Consider the following 22,546-nt stretch of genomic DNA (forward strand, 5'->3'; position numbering starts at 1 on the left):
AAACCATTCAAGCAGTATAATACCAAAAAAAAGCAGTGGCCATTTTAATATAATACATTTCCCTCAACCTACTCAGTAACCTCTAACATATTATTCAGTTATGCTTTTAGGAAATTATTACTAAAGCTTAATTACTCTTTAAGCTGTAAAGGAGATAAGTTCCCCCAAATTATTTTTAAATCTATCATATAAAATTATTTTTTAAAAACCCAACCCTTTTGGCACTAACATTTATCACAATCTCTTAGCAGACTTGGCGTTTTGAGGACTGTTTAAAAGCTACCATTCTCTATGTTGCCAATTTGTAAAAACAGTACGTTTTCAGAGAATTCAAATTTTAGTGCTTTGGGGTTTGAGTGTGGCTCTTTTTCTTTATTTGTATTTTTTAAAAAATTTTTACAAGCAAGATGAAAATTGTCTCTCTAAGCCCTTGCTTTGTCTTCACAACAAGGACAGAAACTGTGCCCTGCTGATGAGACCAGGGCACACACAACGCCATCTCACCTGGTCTCCTGCTGCTGGAGAATGTGCTTGACGGCCTGAGCTAGGGTGAATGTTTTGCCGGTGCCATAGGGGCCGATGATGAGAACAGGAGGCAGCTGTATTGAAAGTGGGGTCGTAACGGCCAGAACAGCCTCTTTCTGTTTTGCGTTTAGCCGAGGATCCAACTGCTCATCCCATTGTCTAAAGAAAATTAATATGTAAGTTATTTTAAACACATGCATCTTATTCATAAGCAGAACATGGCACACAAGTATCTTGAATTTCATTGAACCATTAAAAATACTGAAATAACATAGCATCTATAAAAACAAATGCTTATTCTAAAACTACTTTTTAAAAAATTCCCAACAAAGTCAGTGTAGGGTGTTTTACTACTCTGATCAAAATTCACTTTAGTTATCCTGTCCTTTCCAAGTGCAAAAAGATTCTGGTAACTAACCAAGAGACATCACAACACACTTCCAGTCTAGTTGCTATGTAACAGCAGTTTCTTTGCATAGCAAATAAAATGGAAAAGGGAAACTAACTGATTTTCAAATTCTCATCCATTGAAAGATCTCTCAGTAAAATTTAAAACAAAAGAAAAAGAGAAAAACCTGTGTCACTGGTTAAGAGATATCAAACTTTTATAAAGTTCTTAATTCAGAAAATAGCAGGGTTTTTTTTTTTTAAGGTCAAACAATATGAAATGTTTTCTGATTGTTTTCACACACACAAATAACATACGTATGTCCTATTTTTCTGGGTAGAGAACACCTGTCATGGCAACACAAATGGCTGTTGTAGTGAAATCTATCTTATTAGTGTCCCTTCTATGACTTGGCTAAGTTTTGAAGATTTAAATGGACGGCAGATGCTGAAAGGGATCAAACTAAGTGGAGAATCAACAGCACCCTTTCTCATAACTACAATTATACTACTGAATATTGCAACAACTATGGTAAAAATGATAGAGATGTAAACCAAAATAGGAAGGGCGTGTAAAGAGACTCTTAGAAAATTTGCAAAATGCCTACAAAATAATCCTGAAATAGGAGGACACAGTTTAGACAGCAAAATGCCCACTCCGTGAGGCTACACTCTACTCAAACAGAAGCTAGTTATTTATGGAAAGTTTTCTTAACTCTTTCAGTTTAAAAAAATTATAACTAATGCTATATATTATGATAGATAACTTCAAACAAACAAAATTCTCCTAATGTAAGACCTTAGAAAACAAATTTTAAAAACAAATTTTAAGCATATAAACATGTTATTATTTACTTTTCTGAAATTTAACTTTTTTTAAGTAAAAAACAAAAGGACTCTGACCAGTGGCACTAGATTTCCTGGAAGCCATTCACGAAAACTCCAAAGAATCCCTCAGCATTAACCAGTTTCTTTACTCATAATTCTGCCAGTACCTAGCAACGCTCCATCTCCTATAAATAAGGAAACTGCTTTAGGTAAGTACTAAGTCCAGAGCTACTACACTGTGGAATGGTTACCCCCAAACCACCCGCGGTGCCCGTCTCTTCCTCCTTCTTCTACTGAGCCCAGACAGCTGTAATACTCCCTTTCCAGCCTCTGTGGCTGGAGACCCAACTCTGGCCAACGAGACGTAAAAGAAGTCCCTCAGAAGGGCTTCTATACCCAATAAAACAAAGCAAAGCCTCTCTAGAAGAAAGCCTTCCTGCTCCTTTGCCTTCCTCCTTCACCTTGCTGGAAAAAGCTCATGATAAATAAAACTGCAGAAGCCATCTTATAGTCATGAGGCAACAACAGGCATCACGAAGAAAACTAATATGCTCTCCAAGTAGAGAGATAAGGGAGACTAGGTCTGCGAAGGTACTGCTGAGCCCCCCTACCAGCCCTCGACCACCCAGCTCTGGGCCTCTACTTCTATCTGTTTAAGCCACAGTCAATCCAACAAACTGTCGCTTGCATCTAAACCTGACCACTATGATTCTACGATACCTGACCCCAATGGTTCCTTTACCTGTACATGGAGATAATGATACTTGCATCAGATGGATATTTTAAAGGATCAAAAAAGATAATGCATGTAAGCTGTTAAGAAAAATAACTGAGCAATAAGTGCAAAATTAACTTTGACTTCTATTACTATAATATTTTCTGAGGATCTCAGAAAAATAAGATATTACTTGACCAGCACACACTTTTGAAAATCAAAAAAATGTTTTTAGAATACCCTCTAATCTCTCAAATTCGGGGACTTTAATGAACTTATGAATGAGATCGCTATCAGATTATATGCATAAGTATAAATCTACGAGATGAGTGACAGATTTACAGGTATAATTCTAAAATATGTCGATATCTCTTTGTTTTATTTATATAGACCATTCTACTTGTCAATTGTTTCAGTGCAAATAAACGCTTCAGAGTAGATCAGAAACTTTACCAATGTGAGTCACCTCTACAGTTTCTGGTCTTGAATGATGAACATTTACAGAAAGCCAATAAGTAAAACAAATTGCCTCTATTTATTATACCACCTGCTTAATAAAGGGAAGAAGATTTACAATAAACATGCTGGTAAAAGTCATCTCTGAATTTCACAATTAAAACAATATAAAGTCTTTTCAAGTTTACTCTGAATAAAATAAGAGTTATTTTATTCCCTGAACCAAATTAATTCTACGTTCTTTTTCTTTTCCTGGTCTGACGCATTGTTTTAATTAATTTATAGACTACATGCTCAAGAATAATTTCTCAATTTCATTTATCTTTCTATATTCCACCTCATTCCAGAAAAGATTTTAAATGGCTAATAGCTTCTCAGCGTTCCTAGACCTAGATACATTTTAATTACTATTTAAATTATAGTGGTATGAAATCTCTTCCTGCTTGAAAGTTTTCTGCTACTTGACATTTCCTTACTTTTGCAGTTAACACTTGCACTCAGTGCTACTTGAATATACTGCTACATACAATATATTTTTCAGAAGTGAACATATCAAGTCATGCCTACAAGTTTACTGGTGTAGCCTCACATTTGAAACCCTAATTTTCTTCTTTAAACATGATATTCTTATTAACTTAAATGTGTCATATATTAATAATGTGCAAGGCTGTGTTGGAGATTCAAAGACAAATAAGATGTGGTCTCTTCTAAAAAGCTCAGAGTCTAATGAGAACAGCAGAAATGTACACAACTGAGAAAAATCAATTCTAGAGAAATTATGCTTGAAAGTACAAAACTGACTGAACCTAGCACATACTAGGCATCAATAAATATTTGTGGAAATAATGAAATGGAAGAGCAGATTCATTTACCAGAAGGAGAGAGCCCTTGAGCGGGACTAAATTTTAAAGGACAGGTAGATCCTCCAATAGATCAATATTGGGCAAAGATTATTTCAGGGAGAAAAAAACCACAGATAGAACACAGGGCTGGGGGAGGGGGAAATGCAGCGTTTAATGAGTATAAAGTTTCAGTTTTGCAACGTGAAAAGGTTCCGGAGATAAACTACACAACAATGTGAGTACACTTAGCACTCTTGAACTGCACACTTTAAACATGGTTAACATGGTAAATTTTACGCTATGTAGATTTTACCACGATTTTTTTTAATTTTAAAGAATTTTTTAAAAGATAAGGAGGCAAATAAGTTCAGGGCAAATTAAACAAATGTCAAGGTAATCCTATATGGCTAGAACATGACGATTTAGAGGAAGAAAGGGAGAGTAAGAAGAAAAAAGTAAAAGAAACCTGAAAAGATACTGTTGAGAAGCATCGTCAATGAGACCACATAATATGAGTTTTGTATTAGGACGTTCAGACTTTATCTGCATATCAAGGAGAAGTCCTTCAGAGGTTTATAAGCAGTGAAATGAAATGATTATTTTAGCAAACTAACTCTGGAAGAAGTATGTGGGTTGGACCACAGAATAGAGACACAGACGGCAGGACTGACGACGACCGACTAGAAGGCTACTGAAATAGTCCAGCTCTCAATTACACACTGGCTGTAGGGATGGAAAGGGAAGGATGCAGGGAAGCTGAATCACATAAGAGCTAACACTATGAGATGTCACTGGGTGTTTACAATCGGTGGGCCACTCGCCACTTTCAGGAGGGTGAGAGCAGCAGAGAGCAGATCACAAGGGCGAGGAGAGAGAATACACCGCAGGTAGGGTGGCCACCCTTGCTCAAGAACTTTGGCAGTAAAAACAAGAATGAGGAAAGTGAAAACAAGGGAGTAATGACTTGGATTTTGTATTATAAGGCATATTTTGCTTTGTTCTGTTTTTAGGACCAGAAGAAATGAAGTGTGAGGGGAAATGATATAAGTCACTCCTAGGCCTGGCCCATAAAAATTTCCCACATGGCCCTCCGTGCTCCTGCTTCCCCTGTCTGCCAGCTCATGTCAGCACCCAGGGTGACCTTGGAAACCACTCAGTAAAGATACCAGAGCCTCCATCAGAGATGGAGCAGGGCCACGCTACCATGACTAGATTGACACAAGTGATTAAAAAAAAAACTAGTTTATGGAGCCACTGAGATTTAAAAAAAAAAAAAAAAAAAAAGGTGGAGTGAGCTGGGCATGGGCAGGGGCCGAGAGGATAAAATCCAGTAAAAGAATAAAAAAGATGCAGTCATAGAGCTGTCACTACAGTTAGTCTGGAAACAAAATAGAGGTATCATATTTAACTACATGTAAAGACGTGTAAAGAGAATTAAGCAGAAACATATTTACATAACATTTAACTTTACAGCATCTTCCCTGATACTTCCTCCATTTTCCTAAATTACAAAAATGTCTTCCCGATTCAAAAATTATTTTAAATTAACTATTTGAACCACTTTAGAAAGGGCCTAGTCTCCCTATTCAGCTTCTACTCAGGAATATTCCTAAATTGCTTGGCATTCTATCAAATTAAGGCTGTTGAGAAAAGCAACAGAACTCATTTAGACTCTGAGGAAAAGTGAAGAAAATCGATGATGAACTTCAAATGCTTCATTCTAAGAGTTCTTGTACTCTCTTTTCTCAACTAATAACATCTCTCTTGAAGAATATATGGAAACTTTCTTATAAACATATTTGAGTTATTTGATACAGATATTAAATTTAAAATTTATATAACTTCTGGAATGAGATATCTCTTTTTTGTACCTGTTGGGACTCCAAGGTATGGTCGGAGTCATAGTGATGTCTGGAAACAAAACCCCATTGTCCTTGATCCTGTCTAGCGCATAATGCATTTCACAGAGGGGTAATCGATTTAACTGAAACTGAAGTTCAACCTGAAAGACAAAATTAAAAAAAAGTTTTTAAAAGCATTAAAGCAAACATCAGTGCTTTTCAGCTTCCTAGAATGCTCTGTGGAGATACCTTTTACAGGGGCCAAGTTTAGAGATGCCTTTAAAGTGTAATCACAGTGTGATAATAATTATTATGCCTAATATTTGCTTTGTTTATCCAGTGCCAGGCACTGTAAATGCACTTTACATAGATTATCCCATTTAATAGCACCAATGACGTGTATACTATTACTAAGCTCATTTTTCATCTAAAGAAACTGAGGCGCTTGTAAATTACTTAATCTCTAAATAAAGATTATCTGATTCCACCATTCCTAAGAAGAATATATTTGATAAAATTAGTAGAACATCTGTGAAATATCATCTCTCAAGGGTTAAAACCAGGCCTATGACACTGTATTGATTTACTATGAATGGATAATATTCACCAAATGCTATATTTAAAAAGAAAAAAAGAGTAGCTTTCCAGTTAAATATGGCAGACTGAGCACAGTTCACCTAAAAATCCATAAAGACAAAAAGAACAGGAGCAGGGCTTCCCTGGTGGCGCAGTGGCTCAGAGTCCGCCTGCTGATGCAGGGGACACGGGTTCGTGCCCCGGTCCGGGAAGATCCCACATGCCGCGGAGCGACTGGGCCCGTGAGCCATGGCCGCTGAGCCTGCGCGTCCGGAGCCTGTGCTCCGCAACGAAAAAAAAAAAAGAACAGGAGCAGATACAACTTCAGATAAGAACTGCCCCAGGATCTAGCTTAGTTTATTTTAATCTGTTCTTCCATTGCTGATTTAAAACAGAAATCAGAAAGCTTGACCTCGTATAAAACTGGAACATTTTAGATTTTACTTAAAGAGAATCGATTTTCTCTGAAAGTTGTCAAAGGTCCAATTCTCCACCCACCAGAATCAATACTTCCACGTCAACTGCACTTCTAGCTGTGGCAGAGGGAGGGGAAAGATTCCAGAAGAAGAGGATCTGCTGACGGGGAAACGACGACAAGCACAGTGAAGCTGCCACACTTCAAAACATACCTGTGTGTCATAATCAGGCCGAAGATTAAGTTCTTCACAGCATTCCCTGGATATCCTTAAAAATATATATTCTTTTGTTTTTTCTTCAATAGTAGCTTCATAAACCTTCTCTTTGGTTCCCTGGGTCTGTACTAACTTCTCTTTAGGGACTGGTAATAAATAAACAGCATTGACTTTGGTCATCACCAGCCGTCCAGCCAAAGTATCTTCAGAAAGTGTTTCAGTAAGCTTGAAACGGCCAAAAAGTTGTCCATTCTGAGCATACTTTGCACCTCCAGAAACTCCAGTGAGCATGAAGCTTGCTAGAATCTGCAATTGCACTTTAAGGTTGAACCTAAGTCAGAAGTAGAAAATGAGTTTGAATATTTTACATCAAAAACATTAAAACTAAATAAGAGAGTAAAACAAAATAAATCAAATATAAACATAGAAAAATTAAAGGTTCATTATCAATTCCACTCCACTGAGCTACAAATTATATACTGTCTTTAATCCAAGCTGGAAACAACAAAACTTTAAGTGAATAAACTCTCCAAGTTTATAAAAATGCATGCTTAGTTGTGTTGAAGAATACACATATTTTTAAGTTTGAGCATTTAAAATGAAACTAAATATGATTTTTTAATAAAATAAAATATCATGTTATTAGTTAATATGGAAGTCTGTTTGAATATACCATTAGGACGATCAAGACTTTAAAATCACCTAAAGCCAGAAGGAAGTGTACTGTACTGAAACTACAATAGACTTTTATTAAACTGCTGCTTTCCAAGTAGATCTTACCAAGATTCTAATCATAAAATTTCTCTTCCAATACCGCTGACGAATAACATCCAGAATACATTTTTATTCATGTCTACATCAAGGCAGGTCTCATGCCCAAATTATGGAAAGAAGAGTTAAAGGCTATCTTATTAGACAATGGCTGGTGCACTCACTCCCACTTCCATGAGCACACGTGAGCATGAAAGAGAACATGTGTGAGCAAGAAGCACAGAGAATCAAGATTAATTCACACAGTCAAGAAAGATGAAGTGAAAGAAAGATTTAAATTAATGAATAGCTCTTCTCCTTTGCCACTCTGAAATGGTGCTGTGAGAGAGAAGACAAAGTGGTAACAATGGGAAGACTGTCTCCTTTTTCTTTTCCTTTTTTTTTTTTTTTTTTTTTTTTTTTTTTCTGTACTCAGGCCTCTCACTGTTGTGGCCTCTCCCGTTACGGAGCACAGGGTCCGGACGCGCAGGCTCGGCGGCCATGGCTCACGGGCCCAGCCGCTCCGCGGCATGTGGGATCTTCCCGGACCCGGGCACGAACCCGCGTCCCCTGCGTCGGCAGGCGGACTCTCAACCGCTGCGCCACCAGGGAAGCCCTGTCTCCTTTTTCTTAATAAGGGTTTAAAAAATTTGAATGAAAAACTTGTTTTATAATCTATATACCCATTTGTGGAAAAGGCTACTTTTTAATGGTACTACTGAATTTTCTTGTGATTTTCTGAATTTTCTTGACGTGATGTCAAGAATGTCTTATAAATTCTTAAGGAAAAAGAAAAAAAAACCTCTTCTAAAACATTATACACTTCTGTAACACAAACATTTGTACTGCTTACAATATTAGGAAACCAATTCTAATTAAAACATTATATTCAAATTTTGAGTTTCCATTTATATACTTTAAAGTTAGAAAACTGTAAAACTAGAGAAATATTTTAACAGAAATAAGAAAACACTTAAGGAAAATAATACATCTGAACAGCTATTTATGCACGTAACAAGTCACAGCGTTTATAAGCTCCATTAGTTATTTTAAAGTACACTTAAGGGCTCCCCTGGTGGCGCAGTGGTTAAGAATCCGCCTGCCAATGCAGGGGACATGGGTTCCAGCCCTAGTCCGGGAAGATCCCACATGCCATGGAGCAACTAAGCCCGTGCGCCACAACTACTGAAGCCCGTGCGCCTAGAGCCCGTGCTCCACAACAAGAGAAGCCACTGCAGTGAGAAGCCCACGCACCGCAACGAGGAGTGGCCCCTGCTCACCGCAACTAGAGAAAGCCCATGCACAGCAACAAAGACCCAACGCAGCCCTCAATAAATAAATAAATAAATATTTAAAAAACACTTAGAATACTTAAGGCTCCAAAAAGATACGTAAAAATATACTTTATTATAAACATAAATTTAATATCTAATAATGTGGCTTTCTATGAGGATCAAATGAATTCCAGCAGTACTTGCTCTGTGTATCATATATATATATATATATATATATATATATATATGGAATTTTAAAAAATCATGTTACATTTCTCTCATTCTCTATCCATATTTCACTAGATCCAAACTAGAAAAGTACAATATAATTTAAAGAAACACAGATTGTATGTTATCTACTTATGTTTGATTCTTTCAAGACTGGAATGTGCACTAAGGATTCATATAAAAATAAGTCATAAAATGAAACAAAAGTATACCACCCTCCCCAGTTTACATATAGTCTATGTTCACCTTCCTTTTAAAAATAAAATAAAATACATGCTTTACAGAAGAACAGGAACCCTTAGGTTTTTCATGTTTTTTCAAATGAAGTTAAATTTCTACTTTGCTTTTATCATCCATATAACTGAGATGTGCGATCATTAAAAACTTTCTCAGAGAAAAAAGATTCCTTACAGTCCATTCTCAATTCACAAAGGACCTCTCTGTTGCTAGAGCTGATGTCCAGCTTTCTGATCTTCTGTAAAATTATTATTACTTTGTGACCACTTTCCGTTCCCTTTAAACTCCCTCTTCCACTGGCTTCTGTACAGTCGCCCTCTCCTAGTTCTCCTCTTACTTTTCTGGCTGTTCCTCCGTCTTCCATCCAAGCACCACCCCCCTTCTAAGCATCCACCCTGCTCTCTCCTTACCCTGCCTGCTCTCACAAGACGAGGACGCCCTCTGCTAGATCTCTCAGCTCTGGGCTGTAAACCTAACTGCCAAATACGCACATTGGATTACATGCTCTGCAAATTCAGTAAAAGCAAAAGAGAATCACCATCTGACTTCCCCCCGTACTACCCCAAACCAATCCTCCCGTGTACTAGACAGCTTAGGTAATGGCACTATCCACCTAGTTGTCCCAGCCAGAAACCAAGTTATCCTTGACCTTGTCTCTCTCACCAACCTTCGTTCCCCATCATACAATCACCAAAGCCCTGTTAGTTCCTCTTCTTCCTAAATTATCTGCATCTCAACATTTCTAACTTGAATTTTACTGTAACAAACTCCTACCACGATGTCTTGCTTCAGATCTATTCTCCAAGCCACCACTAGAGGGTCTCTCTGTAAAATACGAGTCTGATGATAGGCGGCTCCGAGGGTAAAGTGTAAACAGCTTTCTATCTCACCACCCCACCACACACGTCCCTTCCATTAAAATTACGATGACCAACTTGCAGCTTCCCCCACAACTCTATGCTCTCATTCTCCTATCCTGTTTCTTCAAACTAAATACCTTTGTCCTATTTCTTCACCTGACAATTCTACCTGTTTTTCAAAATTCAGCTTAAATGCCACCTGGTCCAGAAAGCTGACTTTGATATGTCATTCAAGCTCTGGAGAAACCAAACGTAACTTGTTTACCTCAGAATCAGCAATGACCAGCCTAGAACCTGACACTTTGAATACTCAATAAATTCTGTTCATTGAATTCATTTTACATGCTTGTAATAATCTGATTTTTTCCCCAAGCACCATATTCCCATTTCACCTACTTCACATTATTCCCTAACAAATTCTTGTAAAATCCTATAATGTTTTCTCAACTAACTTGGGTAACAGATTAAAGTTTTACTGTTACATCTATTTTAGAATCTACCATCCCAAAACACTTGATCACAATTTAGCAGGCATGAAAAATTAATCTCACAGTTTTAAAGCCATAAGGGAATTCTTTTATGACATTGAGTTGTGCCTTGCAACAAAACTCTTGCGGCAGAGACACTAGAACTAAGAAATACAGCTTTTCCCACAGAAGAGTCACCATATATTCAAGATGCAGACATTAGAGACCTTCTCAAAGTTACAGCTACTAATATTTAATTTTTCTAAAAGATTAACAGGCTGAAACTAAAAAGACATTAGTAAGCGTTCTTAAGTATTAAAATAATATGCATTTTTGAGATTTAGTAACTCAGAAATACCTAAAATACAAAATATATCCTATAATTAACAAAGATATGTCTTAAAAAGAAGAAAAACCATCTTTCCATGGTTCCATGCCACATTTTAAAATCAACTTGAAAGCTTACAGGATTCCTAACATTTTTGGAAATGGCAGAATAGTAGCCCATGAAAGTTTTCAGCCGATTTAAAACCATACTTCTAGCTAAAAGAAATATGGCTCCACCTATGTTAGAAACAGTTATACCTCTTGAGTGTAACTTTAAAAACACTTCAAAGCTATATATAGTGAGTTTCCCTTCATGCAATTTCTGACAACAAAAGTCAACCAAGGTAATAAGCCAAAAAACAGCTGGGTCTATTGAGGCAGAGCCACAGAACCAAGGTTGAATCAACAGAGGCCTCAGCCACTGCAATGATGAAATGAGCATCCGCATATCGGGCTTGTCCTGCCAGCTTTAGTGCTGGGCAGCCACAATGCCCCAATCCTGCAGGCCACAACACACTCTGATGCACATACACAAGAGAGCTTCAGCTAGAGCCAATTTCTTTTGAAAATGTGTATCTCAGAATGAAACCGATTTCACTTCAAGGTGAAATCATTATTGAATGCACAGCAACATGTAGCCGAGGACAAGAGAAGTTGAAAATAAATCTTGAAAGAACTCAGAAGCATATTCTAAAACTTAAATGAAATGCAGTATTATTCTTACCATCTCCACACATCTCATACTAAAACTTAACATAAAAAGAACTCTTAATATCTGGACTGCTTTGAAAAAAAAATCACCTTTCTTTAAAAAATAAAGAGATAAACCTGATTATCAAATTCAGCCTCAAGGCAAAATACATTTTTTCTAATCTTGAGAGGTTTCATTCAATCCATTTTCAAAAAGAGAAATTCTAAGGTGACCATGGAAAAGTACAGGTCTACCTTGTTTTACTGCACTTCATTGTCCTTTGCAGATACTGCGTTTTTTACGAATTGAAGGTTTATGGCAACCCTAAGTCAAGCAAGGCTACAGGTGCCATTTTTCCAACAACATTTGTTCACTTCATGTCTCTGTGTCACAGCCTGGTAGTTCTCACAATATTTCAAACTTTTCCATTATTATTATATGTGTTATGGTGATCTTTTATGTTACCATTTTAACTGTTTTGCAATGCCACAAAAGGCAACCGTGCAAGACAGCAAACAACTGTGTGTGTTCTGATTGCTCCACCAACTGGCCGTTCCCCCATCTCTCTCCCTCTCCTCAGGCCCCCTATTCCCTGAGACACAAGAATAATGAAATTAGGCCAATTAATAACCCTATAATGACCTCTAAGTGTTCAAGTGAAAGAAAGAGTCACATGTCTCTCACTTTAAATCAAAAGCCAGAAATGATCAAGCTTAGTGAGGAAGGCAGGCCAAGAGCTAGGCCTCGTGCACCAGTTATAGCCAAGTTGTGAATGTGAAGGAAAAGTTCTTGAAGGACATTAAAAGTTGTACTTCAATGAACACACAAATAGTAAGAAAGAAAAACAGCTTTACTACTGATACGGAGAAAGTTTTAGTGGTTTGGACAGATCAAACCAGCCACAACATTCCCTTAAACCAAAACCTAATCCAGAACAAGCCCCAACTCTCTTTAATTCTATGAAGGTTGAGAGAGGTGACGAAGCTGCAGAAGAAAAGCCTGAAGCCAGCAGAGGCTGGTTCATGAGGTTTAAAAAAGAAGCCACATCTGCATAATGTAAGTCGAAGTGCAAGGTGAAGCGGCAAATGCTGATGCAAAAAGCTTTAACAAGTTATCCAGAAGATCCAGCTAAGATACTTAATGAAGGTGGCTACACTAAACAGCAGATTCTCAGTACAGATGAAACAGCCTTCTGTTGGAAGAAGACTCTACCTAGGACTTTAGAGAGGGCAAGTCACTGCCTGGCTTCAGAGCTTCAAAGGGCAGGCTGACTCTCATTACGGGCTAATGCAGCTGGTGACTTTAAGTTGAAGCCAATGTTCACTTAAGATTCCAAAAATCCTAGGGCCCTTAAGAAATATGTTAAATCTACTCCGCCTGTGCCCTATAAATGGAACAACAAAGCCTGGATGACAGCACATCTGTTTACAACATGGTTAACTGAATATCTGAAGTCCCCTGTTGAGACCTACTGCTCAGGAAAAAGATTCCTTTCAAAATACTACTCCTGTCAATGCACCTGGTTACCCAAGAGCTCTGATGGAGAGGACAACAAGATTAATGTTGTTCTCATGCCTGATAACACAACATCCATTCTAAAGCCCATGGATCAAGGAGTAATTTCGACTAACAAGTCTTATTATTTAAGAAATATATTTCATAAGGCTATGGCTGCTATAGACAGTGATTCCTCTGATGGATCTGGGCAAAGTCAATTGAACACCTTCTAGAAAGGATCTGCCATTCTAGACGCCATTAGAAACATTTGTAATTCATGGGAAGAGGTCAGAATATCAACATTAACCATAGTTTAATAAAAGAAGCTGATTCCAACCCTCATGGATGACTTTGAGGGGTTCAAGACTTCAGTGGAGGAAGAAACTGCAGATGTGGTGGAAACAGCAAGAGAACTAGAATTAGAAGCGGAGCCTGAAGATGGGACAGAATTACTGCAATCTCATGATAAAAAGTTAACAGATGAGGAGTTCCTTCTTATGGATGAGCAAAGAGAGTGGTTTCTTGAGGTGGAATCTACTCCTGGTGCAGAGGCTGTGAAGACTGTTGAAATGACAACAAAAGATTTAGAATATGACATAAACTTAGTTGAAACAGCAGTGGCAGGGCCTGAGAGGACTGACTCCAATTTGGAAGAAGTCCTAACTGTGGATAAAATGCCATCAAACAGTGTTGCTGCTACAGAGAAACTGTTCATGAAGAGTCAATCGATGCAGCAATTTTAAGAAATTAAAATAAGACAGCCACCCCAACCTTCAGCAACCACGAACCACCCTGATCAGTCAGCAGCCAGCAACACTGAGGCAAGACCCTCCACCGACAAAAAGATTATGACTTGCTGAAGGCCAGACGACGGTTGGCATTTTTTAGCAATAAAGTATTTTTTAATTAAGGTATGTACCTTTTTTTTCTTAGACATCCTGATATTTCACTTAATAGCCTACAGAATAGTGTAAACCTAACTCTTATATGTACTGGGAAATCAACAAATCCATGTGACTTGCTTTACTGCAATATTTGCTTTATCGTGGTGGTCTGGAACCGAACCCACACTACCTCTGAGGTGTTCCTGCGTAGTCCAATCCTTGTAATTAAAATGTAAGAAACCAGTATGAATTCCCTCAATACTACTTTCATGATTATTTTTCAAAATGTGTGGTCTCCTTCAGTTTTTGGACATTTATTCGACAAATAATCATTGAGTGTTTGCCCTCCCACTGACAGAGACCTCCTGAAGAGCAGGGACCATGCGTTTATACTCCCAGCGCGTGGCAGCAAGGCACTGTACACTAGGGATGCCAAGATGAGCACAGCTCTTCCCTTAAGCTCATATACCAATCCTGGATAACAGCTACTGAATAACAACTGTTTCACTACCTGGCTGCGCTTAGGCACCGCTCCGTATTTTAAACATGAAAAATACTATCCAAAGGGGAGATTTTAAAAAAGGAAGAAAGAAAAGAAAAGTGTTTCTAAAGTAACTTACTTGCTGACTTCCTTATACTGGGCTATCTCCTCAATATAAAGGAGGTCATGCAACCGTGACTGATAGTTGGTCTTGGTCAATGATTTGTCTAAAACGGACTGGGTAAATAGCTGGTCAGCAGAGAGAGGAATTTGGTATCTGATAAGAAGGCTCTTCTCCAAATCAGTAGTTTCATTAGGTTCAAAATCTATAATAGTCTTAGAAGAAGAATCCCAACGCTTAGCCGTGGTTACTAGCTGTTGTTTTGCATGCATCAGGTACTCAAGATCTAAATGGAAACAAAAAACACATTTATAAAGGAACACAACATTAAAATTCTCAAGTAATACACTGTGCACTCTGGTAAGAGAATTTTGTATGCTGAAGTTCTTAAAAATGAAACAATATAAAACCCCAGTGGACAGAGTGTTTTCCCCATGTGAGAAATATGTTTTTGTCCAGGTTAACAAAATAACATAAATAGGAATTCATGTAAAAAATATTTTTTTGTACCTCAGGCTAGAACATACCAGAAATAGTTATTCACATTTTAAAAATACAGATTAACATTTAGAACTTAACCCTTTAGTCAAGAGAAATCTGATCTGCAGGAAGAAAGTATGGTAAATTTCTCATAAGACAAAATCTCATCAGGTGATAATCACTTTTCTCTTCCTACTAGAGAAACAAAAACCTTTCGTGTTTTTTCCCCACATTAAAAGTGATAAAATGTACTATTCAAATGCCATTTCAGAAAAACCCAGTTTAGCCTCAGTTAAATTGCATGGTAAGTAGAGCACAATGTCAAAATGAACGACTGATCAAGTTTTCACAGCTCTGGGGGAAAAAATGCAGCAGAATACCAGCACCGGGTGAAATACATCGTAACATAAATCCTGAGCATTGGGTAGCCTCACTCTATCCACAGTGCATTTTAGTTTTCTATTGGGTGGAACACACGTACACCTATAAATATGAAACTTGACCAAGAGGGGAAAAAGTTTGCTTAACTAACTCATTAGGCCAAGATCCAGTTTTAATATAACCTAATTGGAAAGATGGTTTTACAACTCAAGTTAAAACTTTAGGAAGAAATAATAAAAAGTTTAAACAGAGATCAGTCTCCAAAGCGCAAAGACAGTGCTATCTTTGAAATGAGAGCAGATTGTATAAGTGTCTTGTCTTGCTTAGTGACAGGTTTTGCTATATTTAAATGTTATATATAAATTATAAACATATAAGTATAGTCACCCACCAAGAGAAATTTCTCAATATTAGAAAATAGTTTATCCTAGTATCATAATAAAGATCAAAATGTAAAAGTCCTAATTTCTAATCTTTGTTCCTTGAAAAGGCATTTTTACATGCCAGTTTTATTATTCATCAAATGGCAGTATAAACACAACTATAACCATCAATATATAAAGATGGTCTTCTTGTTAAAATTTTGCAGTTTTAAAATCCTCTGGATGAGATAATGATGGTCTGTTTTTGCAACAGCCTCACGAGAAGTTTCATAAACTAACCACATTTTGTTCCTAAATCACTCTAAAATTGGGCCCTTCCTATCCTTTCATTAGATCACGGCTATAAAAAATATTTAAATTATACAAATGCCAACATTCCTAAAACATTAGTGATTTAGTGATTTATACCATCACTAAAGATCAGATACTATTAACAAAATAGCAAGGATGTACATAATTTTCTTCCCTTGATTCAAAAGTCAAAAGGAGAAACACTAATGGTACAGAAACCAACTAACCAGCTCTTCAAAAAAAAAAACCCACTAAACTCTGTGCAGTATTGAAGAATTTATTTAATAGGTAATAAAAGGATGTCTATTCTTTGGGCATAGGGAAATTATATTTCATAATTTTATTTTAAATAAGAAACTGATTCAGACTATACCTACATCAATATTATATTCACATTCTTTAAAAAGTCACTAGCTATTCCTAACTGCCATTTAAGTAACTGGGATAATAACAAACTTAAAATGGTACAGCTTTCCTTTAGAAAAGCTTTTTGTATCACCTATTTAATATACAAAGCAAATTTTGCAGAAAATCATTCTACTCTGGGCTAAAAGTATTCAGGCTTTTTGGGAAAAGTGGCATGAGAAATAGTATTTGTTTTTCTCATTTTACCTATTTACTACCATGATTCCCACCCTGATTTTATGAAGTTCTTAAAATGAATGTCTTTAGCAGGTAGCACAACAATTTCAAAACAATTCCGAAACAATGTTAAATTTTATTCCATCTTTTTAATAACTATAAATACAATACAGGAGAGGGGAGAGCTAGGGGAGCAGAGAGAAGAATCTTGGGAAAATCCATGTGTGCCGGCATCAAAAAGTCTACAAACCACTGACTTTGGCCATTACCATTAACTCAGGCGTCCAAGATGGACTGGGGCCAGTGATTACTGAGGGTATCTTCTGCAAAAACCACTTCTCTTCCCCTGCTCATGTTCAACTTGAAACAAACTTCTGCCTCCAATCCTCTCAGTTGTAAAAAGCTTCTTATTAAACCTGTTTAGTTACCCACCTACTTACAGTGCTTAAAGGTCATTAGGTCTTAAGAGCTCCTCTTTAAACAAAGGAGGAAGCTGGGGCTCCCCCAGGGGGACACTGGACACCCTAGTCCTGGGGCTCATCTCACCCCCCATGCAGCACATGCACCAGCTAACATGCAACCCAGACGTGAACACTGCTCAGGGCAGCCTGAGCCAGTCCATCCATGGTAAGAAAGCGCTCTTCCTCAGTCTAAACTAGGCTAAAATTAAAAAAAAAAAAAAAAAAAAAAAAAAAAAAAAAAATATTCTGGAAAGATGAAAAGTGAACAGGTTAGAATCAATATGCATAAAATCACTTAGGGAGAGTTTAACACTGACTTATTAACCAACTCCTATAATAATAAATCTGAAACCCTGACAAATTATAAACCTACGGAATGTGTTACCCTGAGATATGATAGGCAGAAGCTACACGTGTATTTTAAGAGAAATTCATAAGAAAAAGTTAAAGATAATTAGAACACACCTGATAATTAGCACATAATTTCCTGAAGATAACATACGGGAAGAACTGTTACTATCAAAAATAGAATCCAAGGTTGGAGTCACTAGTCTGACACAAGATTCGCTTCCCAACTTCCCTCACCCTTCTGATTACTGTGAATAGTAAATGCTCTCATTTCAGCCACATAGTTACTATTCTAATAAAGCATCCAAAGGGTTGGTTTGTTTTATCTTGAAGTATGTAGTACAGCAGACTTGAAAATTATCCTTAACAAACCCTGGACCATGGATAAGAAGTTAGGAGAAAAACATGCAGTGTCCTACATACCCAGCACAAAGGCTGACACACAAGAAGCATGCAGTAAATGCATGTCAAATGTGGGATTTATTAAAAACAGGTATATTTATCTAGGACTTAAAGAGAATGAGATGAAATGATCCTTAATTCCAAAATTGGATACAACACTCTTCCTTAGGAAACATTTTGGTCTGTGGCTTTACAAATCTTGACAGCCCAAATCAACAGTAAAACAAAATCCCAAAGGAAACCCAAACTACGACTTCAGCTATCCATTTCAACATTGTTCCTTTCACTAAAAGAGCTACTCAGACGTAAGATGAACATCTCTTAGCTTATCCATGTTGTCTGTTCTCTTAATGAGGCTAATAAAAAGTTAAAACAGCAGAGTAACAACACAGGAGTACCTCACACTTTTTACATGCTTCTACTCAGTTGCATTTATCTTGTATTGACAAATATACTATTTTTTGTTTGTTTGTTTGTTTCTGTTTTTTTTCCTTTTTGGCCATGCCACGCAGCATATGGGATCTTAGTTCCCCCGACCAGGGATTGAACCCGTGCCCCCTGCATTGGAAGCGTGGAGTCTTAACCACTGGACTGCCAGGGAAGCCCCTATTTTTTAAATCAATTTTTCTATTAATTTTCTGACCCCCGTAATAGTAAACATTATATATTTATATATATAAACATGTCCTTAATTTACCAACAACTTTGACAGCCAGAGATAATTTTTAAGACGTGCTTTTAATGTTAATTTTAACATACATTGCTAGACTAAAAGTAATGTGTAATAAATACCGTTTTCAAATTTAAATATAAGAACTAACTTCCAACATGTAGCTTCCAGATATTCAAAGCAGAATTCCAGATCAGTTTTGTCAAGCAAAAATTTTCGATTACTCAAATTGAGGTATAAAGTGTAAAATGCAGTTTGTGTTCTAAGCAAGGGGAAAACTCACTAACTTCCTTCTTTTGTAAATGTCCTTTGCCACACATTTGTGAGAAGCACATCTTTAATCCAAAAAAAAATTTTTTTAGTTCATATAGTGCCTTTTTCTGTACCTGAACCTCACCAACAAGGAAAAAACAATGAAAAAAACTACATCAATTGTAAGAGTAGTAAAAACATCAAAGACAGAACTAAAAATGAGCACAACAGGTCAGCTAATTTAAGTAATGACAAAAAAAAGCCAATCAAATGTCAGCTAGCTTGCCTAAACCTAGATTTAAGTTTTTCTCTTTATAATGCTCAAAATATCTTATCAGAAAATACATTTTGTAGGGTTTTTTTTTTTTTTTTTTTTTTTCCCTTGCGTTATGCGGGCCTCTCACTGTTGTGGCCTCTCCCATTTGCGGAGCACAGGCTCCGGACGCGCAGGCTCAGCGGCCATGGCTCACGGGCCCAGCCGCTCCGCGGCATGTGGGATCTTCCCGAAACGGGGCACGAACCCGCGTCTCCTGCATCGGCAGGCGGACTCTCAAGCACTGCGCCACCAGGGAAGCCCATTTTGTAGGTTTTATATTGTTCTCTTGTAATATTTGTTTTTCCTATGTCCTTGAAAAACAAATTTCACTATGTGAAATTGTTTTAACGTTTCCAAATTAGTTCAAGAAAATGCTTGATTTTATTCAATTATTTTCCATAACATAATTAGAAGACCTTGTTTAAAGGAAAATAGGCAAAGATATCGAACTGCAAAAAGGTCACTAAGAAAAAGGATATAGTATTATAGAAAGGGGGGAGGGTATACAGTATTGGTCCCAAATGGGAGAACATCCCTGTCTGTATTAATTCCCACTACCATATCTGAATCAAATATAAATTTTACTATATTTTCAAACTGATATATCAGAAACATCAGAAATGAGACTCTTTATTTCTTCCAGTTACCAGTCTCAAAACATCATTCATCTTGGGACAACTTCTCTTGCCAAGATCTCTAAGTGCTGTTGCCTCAATAACTTGGGTCTTCATCTCTGCTTTTCAGTCCCTTGGCTGCACCCTAGTCTTGGTCCTCACTAAAAAAACAAAAACAAAACAAAACAAAACAAAACACCCTTCTCTCTTCCTTTTTTCTTTCTGTTTGCAAACCGGAAATCATCCTAATGATGGCTAATGATAACAGCAGCAGCTACTACCTACTGAATGCCTGCTATGTGCCCCATAAACTTGCTGTGCAAGTTTAGCTCCAGTTCTCACGATAATCCTCTATGACAGGTATTACCAGCCCCATTTACCACAAGTTTCCACATGAAGCTCAGCGATGTTAAGTTCTCTGCCCAGGGTCATACAGGAATTAAGTAGAAAATCAGGATTTGAATCCAATTCTATTTAACTCTGAAGTCTATCCACTGCTCTGTTTCTCCAACTAGAAAAGTAGCACATAGCTGGGGCAAAAGTAGCCAAAGCACCCTCAATCTCTCAAGCCCACGAGGGTGCCCTGAAATCCTCCTCGTTTTCTCTTTTTATTGCATATATTTAACATTTTATATTATTAATTAAATAGGCTTTTATTAACTAGTACAGATTTTTGACAACACTTACAAACTTATTTTTATGTGAAATGAGTCATGAGTTAAAAGCCACAATCTAAAAGCAAACTTTTAAAATACAACCCACGTGTAAGCCAAGAACATCCTTTTAGAATTATATTTGAGAGTAGGAGATGCATGTCAGTACCTCTATGATTTTAAATCTCCTTATGATTTAAAAAGGGTGCAATCTAGTAGTTCTCAAGTTCTAGTCTCTAAAAGCAACGTAATGGCGTAACAGTAAACAAACCACTGCATTCAAGAGAAATCCAGCCTGCGTTGTTTTTGAAAATAAAGTTTTATTGGAACACAGTCACACCCATCCATTTACATACTGTCTATGGCAGCCTTCTCACTGTAATGCAGAGCTGAGTAATTGGAATAGAGATCATCTGCCCTGTAACACCTAAAATATTTACTATCTGGCCCTTTACAGAAAAAAATCTGTCAACTAACTGCTCTATTAGTAAATATAAATCAAGTATTTTTATTTCATCAACTACTGTATCTGTTTGGCTATGGGAATTAACATATTTTTATTCCAAAGAGTAGTGAAAAGATGACAAAAGCAGAACACAACAGAATAAAAACAGGTAAAAGGGATCAAAGTAAATGAGAAATAGGGTAAAATGAAGTATGGGTAATAATATGAGCACATATACAAGAAGGTAACACCTACCTGTTCAATTTTGGCACAAATGTTGCTTCAACCCTACTCACAGCTAAAGGTAAGGGGACAGAACCAGTTCCACCTGTTCGTCATGTCCAAAAAATAAAGTCCTAGCATTTACTCATGAAAAAAACTTCTAGGTTCTCATAAATGGGACACTGTGGACATCATGAAAAACATCCTCCACAATATGCTTAGTTATAGCCAATATAATAGCAAGTTTCATACAGCTCTGCTATATGAAGTGTTTGTTAAATAAATATTTAGTGCTCATGAAATAAAATAAAGCACCTATAAATCCAACCAAGAGCCAAAGAAATGTAGGCTAACATGCCCTTCCCTTATCCAGTTGGATCTTGGCATAAAATTTAGGTTTAGGCAGTAACATGACAATTTACAGAGTAATTTCACCATCTTCTGCAGGTGCCTGCATGTTAAAACCAGGTACCTCTTCCCAAGAACATGAAAGCAGATCCTATTAAAGGCACTTTGGTCTCCTTTATACTAGTAAAATCAAGTTATGGAAGCTTATTTTTAGGACTTTCCATTCCGAGATAACGTACTAATATCAGCAAAGTTAACTGGACCATCAGTTGAACATGGAAATAGACACTGTAGGTGTATTCACAATTACCACTGAAATTATATTCTACCCAAACTAATACTGAAAGGTTTTACTGTGCTAAAATCATCAAATGAAGTCGGTAGACCAAAAGAGACCTGATCATCTACTTATACAAGTCTGGGGAACCTCAAAGCAAGCTTTGCCTGATGACTGTATGAAGTGACCAGGGCATAATGCAAACCATTCTACTCCCATTACACAGTAAAGGAGTCAATAAACTTGGGATCTTTTTCTTTACTATTCCCTCCCTGTCCATGGTATATTTAGGGGCCAATACGTATCTTTTATTAATGTTGCTGTTATAGTGCCTTTTAATACATCGTTATCAGGGGAAAAAAGTCTAAATTTTACCTTCTGTAGAAGCTGCATCAATCATTACTCTTTGCATGAGTACTGGTTCCAATCCAAAGTCGAAAACTATGGTTTGGCGAAAAGTTCCAAATATTTCTGTGTTAAATGCTATCCCGACTTTATACACGTAATGATCTAATCCATTCTGGGCCATCTTTCCTCCTATCCATTCTTGACAGTTTTCTGGGACTTCTTGTGACACCTGGGTAGCACTATCTCCGGCAGATATTGCAACGATACTAAAATGAGGGCGATGAGCATCGTAAAGCAATGCTACACGGTACAGCATTCTTGCAGGCTACAAGGAAGTTAGAATAATTTGTTGAGTACAAGGGGGTGAAAAATCCAGTTGTAATTGGGCTCTTCAATGAAAATATTGCCATAAGGGACTTTTACTTTCCCATGCTTCTAAGATACTATGCTAAAA

The 22,546-nt window shown here is 37.1% G+C and overlaps 1 protein-coding gene across 1 annotated transcript in view; it reads right to left on the reverse strand.

Moving 5' to 3' along the window:
• HELZ (helicase with zinc finger) overlaps positions 1-22,546 on the reverse strand; it is a 149,966-nt gene that overhangs the window by 78,689 nt on the left and 48,731 nt on the right. The window contains exons 11-15 of the mRNA XM_007455280.1: positions 22,120-22,417; positions 14,638-14,905; positions 6,800-7,133; positions 5,625-5,755; positions 505-684 (exon numbers count right to left, since the gene is read on the reverse strand). Coding sequence (XP_007455342.1) covers positions 505-684; positions 5,625-5,755; positions 6,800-7,133; positions 14,638-14,905; positions 22,120-22,417 — 1,211 coding nt within the window. The remainder of the gene's footprint in view (positions 1-504; positions 685-5,624; positions 5,756-6,799; positions 7,134-14,637; positions 14,906-22,119; positions 22,418-22,546) is intronic.

This window comes from Lipotes vexillifer, unplaced genomic scaffold, assembly GCF_000442215.2.
Source record: "Lipotes vexillifer unplaced genomic scaffold, Lipotes_vexillifer_v1.1 scaffold664, whole genome shotgun sequence".
Classification (NCBI taxonomy): Eukaryota; Metazoa; Chordata; class Mammalia; order Artiodactyla; family Lipotidae; genus Lipotes; species Lipotes vexillifer.